General features: G+C 37.1%; 1 protein-coding gene across 2 annotated transcripts; it reads right to left on the bottom strand.

Moving 5' to 3' along the window:
• Positions 1-274: 274 nt before the first annotated feature.
• LOC106752644 (ubiquitin-activating enzyme E1 1) lies at positions 275-7,603 on the bottom strand. 2 transcript variants are annotated; one of them, XM_014634360.2, is made up of 7 exons: positions 7,460-7,603; positions 6,645-7,015; positions 5,424-5,641; positions 3,702-4,496; positions 1,881-2,746; positions 1,344-1,776; positions 275-1,144 (listed from the first exon to the last, which is right to left on the bottom strand). In XM_014634360.2, the coding sequence occupies exons 2-7, from the start codon at positions 7,000-7,002 to the stop codon at positions 548-550; spliced, it is 3,267 nt and encodes a 1,088-aa protein (XP_014489846.1). In that variant the 5' UTR covers positions 7,003-7,015; positions 7,460-7,603; the 3' UTR covers positions 275-547. The 2 variants fall into 2 exon arrangements, with proteins under 2 accessions (XP_014489846.1, XP_014489845.1); XM_014634359.2 differs by lacking the exon at positions 7,460-7,603 and adding an exon at positions 7,239-7,452.
• Between the last annotated feature and the right edge of the window lie 2,688 nt (positions 7,604-10,291).

The raw sequence follows: 10,291 nt of genomic DNA, 5'->3' as shown, positions 1-10,291 counted from the left end.
GAAATGAAGGCATTAGAGTGGAAGGAAATATGATTAATCTCAACGTTAAATCCAAGTTTTGAACTACCTTTGAGTGACCATTCTCAAATTTCTTGTCGAACTTGCAACTTTCCAGATTACATTCCGATCAACACTTTTCCCCTTATTCAACTTTAATCATTCCGGCCTACTATTCAAGCACTTACTATCTCTTGCCGAACAAATCGCATAACACGCTTCTTCAAATTTTAGAAACGTGCTGGACAATACTATAAACTACATTAGGCTAACATACTTTTTCACGCGACCTCAAGTATCATCATGATTAAGTAAATTTTCCACAATGACGCTGTCGCCAAGGGTTTTTTATATTCAGAAATTACATCATTTCATCGTCGCAAGAACGAGATAACATACAAAGAACTAAAGTTACTTTTCAATTCATATAAATATATGGTCGACAGTGTCGCCATGTGTATAGCCATTATGAATATGGAACCGAAAGTCAAGCATATTCTGTTTCTAACTAAAGCCAAGTCTCGGACACACCTGATAAGTCGAAAAGAACCTAACGGAAATAGATGGATATTTGGGGGATGTCAATGTCATTGTCTTCATCATCCTCACAGGCAACCACCACATCCAAGTGACGCCGGTATGAAGGTATGTCCACCTTGGCCACCTCCCTAGCCAAATCCACTATCTTTCTGTCCATTCGCTCTTTATGCTTAGGGAACATGCTATTATAGAGCAGACAACTTCCACATGAAATACTGTAAGCATTCAAACCTTTCGCCTTCAGCCAATCAAGAAGCTCCCTTAGCGTAGGATTGTCTTTTACGATCCATCTGTCCCAAACTGTCCAACTCATATCTTGATGCTTGATGACCTTGGGTGGAACTGGCTCTGCAATGGAAAAGAGAGGCAATGCTAAGTTGGCAAACGTGTTTCTGTAGTCCTCCACTTTGTGCCCTCCATCCAAAGCTTTGTACAGCTCCAGGCATACAAGCCCCGTAGCCATGGCAGTTGATGTTGCAATTGCTGGAATGATCCGCCCGGCAATAAACTTGGCCTTGAGTTTGTCAACTTCAGGAATGCTGTAGTTCCGTGCCCTCATGTTAGCAAGTCCAGCTATCAGGTCCATATGGTAGTTTGTATCATCATCCTGTAATTTTCCAGCACAGAGGTCATTTTTAACTTTGGATGAAAGTAGATCATAATAAATAAATGAAATGCATGTAATAGAATTCGCCTACTCCTATTCCCCAGCAAATACAAAACCTCACCAAACTAAAATCCCCAATTCAAAACCACCATCACTGAAAATTCAGAAAGAGCAAAAACTCAATGAAAGGAAAATAGACCTTCTCAAATTGAACGGGTTTCATCCTGAAATCTGGATGCAGCTTTGTCCGGCACACCTCTAACTTGGCGATTAGATCATTAATCACAGCTGCATCATCTATAGAAGCAGAAGAGAGACTGGTTGCCTTCTCATCTGTCACTATTTTTGCGTCTTTCTTGGGCTTAAAGTCAGGTACAATCACTGAATCAACGGCTTCAGCCAACTTCTTAGGATTCTTACCCCAATCAGGGATTGGAATACCAAATGTTTCTGCACGTAATATGGCAGCTGCCATCAAAAACTGCAGATGACCCGGATCAGATGATGAGAATTCCAGTGGACGAGGGAATCGTTTTGGTGCAGACCAGAAAGGAGCTCCAGTACTAGTTGCAGCATCTTCAGGAAAAGTATAAATTAATTGTTTTACCCGGTTAGCAAAATAATCTTCAAACCTGTGAATAGAAAACAATGTATGAGTGTAGTCTGCACAAAAAACTCTAATAAGCTCTGACGATATCACAAGAGAACGCAAGCATATATTATCAAACATACATACCGTAGCCTAGCCCATGAAATACAATCTTCAAAAGTCAGGCACTTGTCCTCATCCAAACACTCAAGAACACGCTCCAAGTTATCCCTTGCTTGAGCATCACCAGCATTCCTCATTCCGTTAGTATATTCGGTTGGATTAGATAAATATGCATTTACTTCAGCTGGAGTTTTCTCAAGCAAACCCTCAAACTCTGACCGAGCCCAAGTCAAGCAGTGGTCAATGTTGTGTGGAAAGGAGTGAACAGTACACATAGGTGCCTGTTTCTCAGGTGGATCTCTTGATGCACCATAATTTTCTGTTAGGTGGGGAATGACCATTTGGGTATTGCATTTGGCTCCAAGTGTTCCAGATTCAAGAAGTGGCTTCTGGAAATATAAGCACCTCTGATCAACATACAGTCTTGCATTCACATTGTCTAATGCATTAATCACAACACTCAAATTTTCCCAGAAGGTGTCATGAAACACATTTTCAGTTTCAGGGCCAACACGGTTTTGCAGTGCTTCAATATTCAGACGGGGATTTATAGAAGCAGCAGCTGAAGAAGCAACTGTCGACTTCGCCTGGCCAATATTCCAATCACGAAAGAGGAACTGTCTACTCAGGTTACTCTTTTCTATAACATCATCATCAGTAATTGTCAGCTTTCCCTGGCCACAAGAAACTCCCATTAGAGCAAGGTTTTTCAAAAATTCACATCCCAATGCACCAGATCCAACAACAAAAACTTCAGCATCTTCTAATTTCTTCTGCAACTTTTGTCCAAAAACTGAAATCTGTGCATCATAACGACTATTCAACGGTTTTAAATCATTAGGGTCCAGTGGTTCCGTAGGAAGCGATTCCACCGAGTCAAAGTAGAAAAACTGCAAAGATCAGACAGGGAACTAAAGTTAAAACTGCAAAAAAGGTCATATATTATAGGCTCAAAAAAATTAATGCGTCCAATAAGTTGGCAAACAAAAAAGTGAAGATAGACTAGATATAGTAGCCTGACTCATTATTTCTATTATTCTATACATCTTAAGCAAACAAAAAAAGTCAACGTATTTTGGAACTGTTGTATTGGAACCCTGATCCCATATTCAAACATCATTAGAACATAAAGTATTTACACTAATCAATATATAAAATCATTTGCTTAAAGTTTGGTATGTACACTTTTTGAGTGGACCAAAGCACAATGCTTTTCAGAGATTTCAGTAGCACACCTATGGTAATGCCACAAGTTAAGGCTAACTTTCAGTTCAAAGTAGTATTAGGGGGTTATGCAGAGAGAGGGTATAATGTCATACTTGAATGCTAGAAGAATCACAAAAATGCTAAACAATGGGAAAATTACACTCATCCCTAAGGTTTAATGAAATTATGCCCCATAGCCCTCCCCGCTTTTGACATTATTTTGACCTCCCTGATACACACACATCCACATATATAACAACACAAAAAATAGGGGGAGATCGGTGATAACAAAGAATATAGTGTTATGTGGTTATATAGATTAAGGTGTGTTCCTATATAATAAAAAATGAGGGGTATCAACTGAAATTTTGTTCAACCTCAATGGGTTCAAATTGTCGTAAAAGAAAAGAACATAATCCAAAAATAAAAATCTTAGTCAAATCAAATTTTATTTATATGAATCAAATTCAACAAAGTGTAGAAAGTTCAGAGGAACAAAACATCAACTGAAACAGAAAACTGAATTCGCAAACCAAATGGTTGACTAAGTCCAAGAAAAATATTTTGGATTACAGCTGCACCACACAACATTTCAAAATAAAAGATGATACAGTGACGACCAAGAACATTATTACTTACTTGAAAAAGTGGATGAAATTTCCCAGAGCATGCCTTTACAACCTCTTGTCCTACAATTCCACCAAACATAGCTGCCATAGGATTCAATACTGCCCGAGCACCAGAGGCAAATTGTTGTAGAAGTTTTGGATTCACGTCTTCCAATTTTCCATCACCTAAGCTATCATTAATATCACTGGCAATGGATACAAGTTTCTGTGCATCATCCTCTGAACCAGCAACGGGGTAGCGACCAATCTCGGAGACGAATTTATCCAAAGCCTGGAATGCTAAATGCAGTAGTGGTGGGCGATCAAACTTAGAAAAATCACTGAGAAGAAAATCACCTGGATCACTGAGTGCTTCCCTCAGTGGTTTAAAATTCAAAACCTTTGGTTGCTTGACCTGCGTGACAATACCACCCTTTTCATATCTACCATAATTTGTGGTGTCTTCTTCAAGAGTGAATGAATACGCTCTAGCATTTTTTATCCTTCTTGGTTTTCCATCATTCAACTCTTTCATACCATGAACTTCAGAGAATGTAACCAGATCTCCATCCTGAAACTCGAGCCTCTCATCATCAACACAGGAAACTAGAGCTGGGTTGTCATTGCTGATGGACGCAATTATACCAGTATGAGGATCCTCTCCATCAACATCAAAAACAGTGAACTCGGGCCCAAAATCACAAAACAGAGAACCAAAAAGGCCCCTAACTTCAGTTTTAATAAAGGCAATAGGAGGCTTATGACTGTGGCAGTAATCATCGAACTCAATGGCTTTCTCAAGACTGATTTCGGTGAAAACAACAGCCTACAAAATAGTTTACATATATAAAAATACATAGATTCATGTTGCAGGAAAGCAGAATAAATTCACATTAAAGAACACCATTAACCAACTTTCACAATCTAAATCACTTCAAAGTCGCAAAATTCACAAGTTTATATTTTGCTGATATGGTCAAGAAAATTCAAACATGTTCCTCACAGTTTTATGATCAATATATAATCTAACGTTATTTCACTTCAGATTTTTACATATAATATTATTTATCAAACATTGCAAAGACCATCGTAATTAATTTTGAGTAATTGTCTGTACACAACTAATCAGGTTTAACACATGCAATTAGTTGTCTCATACCAAGTGACCACATTATTTCCAATACTTGTCTTTACCCCAGAAAACATATCATACTACTATCACAATCATCAATAATCACTTAACATGCGCATACCTCATTTTAATTATCAACAAAAACATTTTAATTAACTTCAAATAAAATCGAGAGAAAATAACCTAGTGCCTCATTACATTCAAAACTCAAGCACAACTAAATTGCTAACAAATAACTTAGGCATATGTAAAGCAAGATAGAAGCATAGTAGTATTACAGACAAAAGAACCACTGACTATGCATTAAGAGGAACCCCCTCCTTCATCAATCAGATTTTAAAATGGCACAATATTGTTCACCCATTGTTAATCACCCAGTTTTGCAAATAATGAGCATCAATGGAGAAGTTTCAAGTACATGGCATTGAACACAAATAACTAACATTAGAAGTTGCCCTTCAACATATGCACAAGGAAAATCCTTATTCCAAAAGTTCAATGGACAGTAAAACATGCCATAGCGCAGATACAATCACTTCATATGGCGCAGATATAAGTGCATTTAATGAAAACATGAAGTTCCAAAAACGAAAAAGGAGTAGACATCAAGATTGCAAGTACCTGAAAATTAGCCAGTTGTTCTGTAGTCAGCTTAGTTGTCAAGCTTAGTACAACCACGGCATTGTTAAGTTCCTGCAACTTACTAACGGAAGCCACTGCCCTGTTCTTGCCAACATCATTTTCTGAAAACACAAAATTACTGGACAAATCCCATAACTCCACGTCTCCTTCGTCATGCAAGGTTACAGATTTCACCCCAGCAAGAATGAGATTCTTCGCTGCAGGTAGTAAACTTTATTTGGTCACAGAAAAAACAAGGCTTACACTGCTCAAATCTATATGACAAAACATTAAAAGCATCAAAGTCCCAATATGGTTTAAACTGCATTATGTATGTATGTACATACTCTTTTAACTAGCTAAAGAATAGGACATAAGTACAAACATTCAACAATTGCCCAAAGATATCCAACGATGACTTTTAACCAGTTGATAGCTATATTCATACAGTGAAATAGAATCCCAATTCTCAAGTCAACAATATAAAGTTTGAAATAGTGAGCGTGAGCAACTAGTGATCATTTTAAGCAAGTACTACAAATAACAAGCTCGTGAATTGTACAAGTCTATTATTCCCCCTCACTTCATTTCTCAGCCTACAAAGGGGACAAGGGACCAAATTACCAATCCTCCTAGCACCAATCCTATCAAACAACAAACCAAACAAATTCCTTTCCTTCAATTTAGAGAGGGGGCGGAGGGTAAACCACTGCCAGACGAATACTTAGTCTAAATTAATTTAGACCCTTTTTGGATAAAATTTTTTGTAACCCTTTATAATAGAAGAAAATAAAAAGGTAACTATGCACAACTTCTCTTAAAAGCTAAAATCAACTTATGTATCTCGATTTTTGTAAATGTTAAATGAGAAAAGCTTCTTTAGAAGTTCAATGCACAAGTAATAGTATCTGGCCCAGTAGACTAGGGGAAACACGTGGCAGGACAACAACAAAAATCCACCAAGTTGATTTTATCTTATGAGAGAAGCTCGATTCAAGTTACCTTTTTATGTTCTTCTTCATAAGTGATTATGCAGAAATGAATGCAAACATTTACGAATAAGCATGATTCATAAATCTTACATCTCCTATAAACCCCAAAGGTTTAACTATTTCCACCGTTATTCCAATAAATGACCCCTAAGAAAACCAACACAAAAACAAGACATCCTGAAAGAAATTAAAAAAAAATTACAATTGGAGCGTTAGAAAACCCAATTACCAATCTCAACGCCAAGTCCCTTCATCCCGGAAACAAGGACGCTGGATGCGAAGAGCCTCCGCATGGTCTCCCGGCCATAGACGGCCAGCTGCCGACTGTGTAGATCCTCGTCAATCTCCGCTGGGTGCGAGACCCCGAACGCCATTGCTTCGATCGAGTTCCCGCCGCCGCTGTTGTCCCCGCCGCTCCCGCTGGCACTGAATCCCCGGCCGCTGTCGTTCACCGCCGATCCCTCTGCACCCGAGCAGGTAGCAAAGCAGCCGATCCGAGCTTTCTTCGAAGTATTGCTGTTAGTAGCGGCGTCACTCTCTCCTTCAACTACCACTCCTCCTTCGCTCGCTCTCTTTCTAGGAAGCATATAGTGCAGTAAACTGCATAAGACACAACGCAACCGCACCATCGAAATTATCACAACAAAAATGAATCAAACTGAAACCAAAATCATAAAAAACAAGATCCATGCAGCTGATGATATATAAAAATAAATCAATTATGCAAAACCCTAAGTAGCAGGAGATTCGAGGTTGGAAGCACGAAGGAAGAAGTAGACGAATCTGAATCTAGGTGGAACGGAATCGAAGGAAGCGAACGTACCGAATGAAACTTGAGAGAAGGAAGGAATGGAATCAGATTGAAGTGTGCGAATCGGAGAGAGAGAGAAAGAGAGAGATTAGGTTTCTTTGAAGCTGGGTTTGAAGATGTAAAGTGAGTGTGTGTGCGAAATGAGATTGGGTATAAGAGAAAGAGAAAGAGAGAGAAAGAAGGGTATTTATGGATTTGCATGTAAATTATGGTTTGTTAATTGTTCTACGCACCTAGGGTTTTTGCTTTACTCGCTACCATTTCTCTCTGTCTTCTCTTGCAGCAATGAGAGAGAGAGAGTGGGCCTGTTACTGTGAGTATGGAAGAATCCTGAGCGGGGTGGACAAAACCAATGCACCGGAATGACTACATGCCACGTCGCCGTTTTATCTTGTCCTTCACTCCAAACGACGTCGGATTCTTCTTTGGTGTCCCCGTCATCTATGTCAGCGTGGAAATTCCAAAACCAGAAATTAATACTGACATAACATCGTATACTTGTTATAAACCTAACATAAACGTTACCCTTTTCACTGCTTTCTCTTAAAATATGCTCTTCTTAACTTATTTTTTATTTTAACAACACTTTTTAATAATTTTTTTACAATATAATACGTATCACAGTCAGTTTAAATTTATTTTCTAAAAAATATTTCAAACAAATTAATCATAATTTATTATATATGTATTGTTAAAAAATTATCAAAAAAAAAATATTTTAAAACAATTTTTTCCTTTTTATAAACTGACTATGATTATTTCTTTCATCACTTAAAGATATAAAAATGAATAAGAAAACCATTACATTAACTTTGGCCACTTAGTAAATTAAAAATTACAAAAGTTTGACTCTAATAAATAAGAAATAAAAGCATGCATAATGATAAATACTTGATATTTAATCTAATTATTAGTATTTTCTTCTTGATATTTAATCTAATTATTAGTATTTTCTTCTTGTCCTAAATATATATTTTAGAAAATTTGTTTGGAATCGTTTGCTCTATTACAGCTAGTTTAAACAAGAATGAATGCAAATAAGTAGTTTGAATAAATTACTTTAAATAACAAATTAAAATAAAATTGCTTAAGGCTTCTGTTTTCTTATTTGTATTTCATCATTACGTAACATTTTTATGATTTCTTACATCGATTCTGATATTTTGACAATAACTTTTTAACATTACTTTAACAACGTGTTGCTATACGATTCGGCGTTTTATTTTTTTAAAAAAATAAGAAATTTGACGTCATTAATTAGGAAGAGATTTGAATTTTTCAATTCTAAGTTTGTCTTTTTCCTGTTTCATCATATTTTAACATTTTCTTTCTTCTCATTTCTCCATTTTGTTGTCGTTCTTCGCTTGGTTTTCGCCCTTCCGTTCTCGTTCTTGCCTTCGCGTTTGCCATCTCACTCTCGTTGATCCTTCTCCTTTCCCTGTTCGCCTTCGTTGTCGTTGTCGGTGTGGGTGTCGTTGCCATTGCATGTCTTGGTTCTTGCTCCGTTCGTTTTGCGAAATGGCACGTTCTTCGAGCAGGGTAAGTGCATTCATCCTTGGTAGATTTTGTGTTTAGCGTTTCGTATTTTGAGTTTGGGTTTTCTGTGTTGTTTTTCATTTTGGGTTTTTAAGTTTTGGTTTTTGGTTTTTGTCCTCGATGCAGTTGACGGTTCGTCACTCGATTTCAACAAAGTACATATGTAGTTTGAACAAACATTTGAAAAAGGAGCACCGGTCAGTGATTGTGGACACTCCTTTTTGGTGGTTAGATTTGAGTGATAATGTTAAAGTGGGTAGGAAAATCTTGAGTGAGTTAGTGTTTAAATGGGTGGATTCAAGTAGTGGTTTTTTAATTGGAGAGAAATTTGTGCCTATGACTGAGAAGGAATTTTGTTTAGGTTTGGGGTTGAGTTTAGATGGGGAAAATATTAATTTAAAGGGAGAAATGCGAAGAAGTACATGTGTGAAATACATTGGCAATCAAACAAGAGATTTAAATTTGGTATACAAATGTTTGATGAAGAAAGTAAAAAAAAATTCTTTGTTCTCCTTTTTGTAGCTTGTACATATTGGTTGGGATTTGTGAGATATTATTTCCACAACGTAATGGAAGAGTGTTTCCCATATTATTTGAAATTGTTGATAATTTAAATGGTTTAGGTAATTATTGTTGAGATAGTTTAGTGTATCGATATTTGGTACGTGGTTTGAACAAAGCTTCAGATGCTCTGAAGAAAGGAAAAGCCACAACGAACGTTTATGTCGATGGTTGTATTTACATGCTGCAAGTAAGTTATCTTCATTCATTTAAAATGTTGAAATTGATTTTGGTCTTGTGGCTTGCATTGAGTTATTGAGTAACAATTAACATGATCAATTTTGTGTAGGTATGGTTTTGTGAGAATTTGATTCCTCCCAAAGGTGCAATAGAAAAAAAATCCAAGAATATTGCATTGGATGAATATAAATTTAGGAGACAACCTCGTGAAAGGAGCTTTGGAAACTGGTCTGGTATGTGGTTTATTGTTAAAGTGATTTATGTTATTATATATGTGTTCCTAGTATGATTTGAATTGTTGAATTTCAGGTTAATGATGATGTTGATGTTGATGTTGGTACAATGAAGGATAAGAATGATCTTAAGGATGAACCAAGACAAAAAATGAAAGATGACAAGCTATCAACAAAGAAGCTACTTAAGAGAAAACGCATAGAGAGTTTTATGCATACTTTACACCAACAACAAAGTCTAATTGCAGAACTTAAAAGGAGGGTTCTTGTGTTGAAGGAAGAGGTGGCATTTGAGAAAGCTAGACGAAGAAGACCAGAGGATGGTGGACAGAGTGTGCCTCGTGAAGAACCGTCCATCTCCCCAAGCGGCATCTCCACGGGCAGCATCTCCCTGGGAGGCATCTCCCAAAAAGGCATGTCCATCGATCCTCCTCCAATGAAGACATATGTGAGGATGGGGTCATGAAGGCCTTACAAGAATAGAGCGCTTATGACTCCTTACATTGGATTGCTCAGAATTAAAAATGAGTGATATTTGTATAGCTTTCTTAAGAC

The sequence above is a fragment of the Vigna radiata genome, unplaced genomic scaffold (genome assembly GCF_000741045.1).
Source record: "Vigna radiata var. radiata cultivar VC1973A unplaced genomic scaffold, Vradiata_ver6 scaffold_153, whole genome shotgun sequence".
Lineage (NCBI taxonomy): Eukaryota > Viridiplantae > Streptophyta > Magnoliopsida > Fabales > Fabaceae > Vigna > Vigna radiata.
This window is presented reverse-complemented; position numbering and strand designations above follow the sequence as displayed.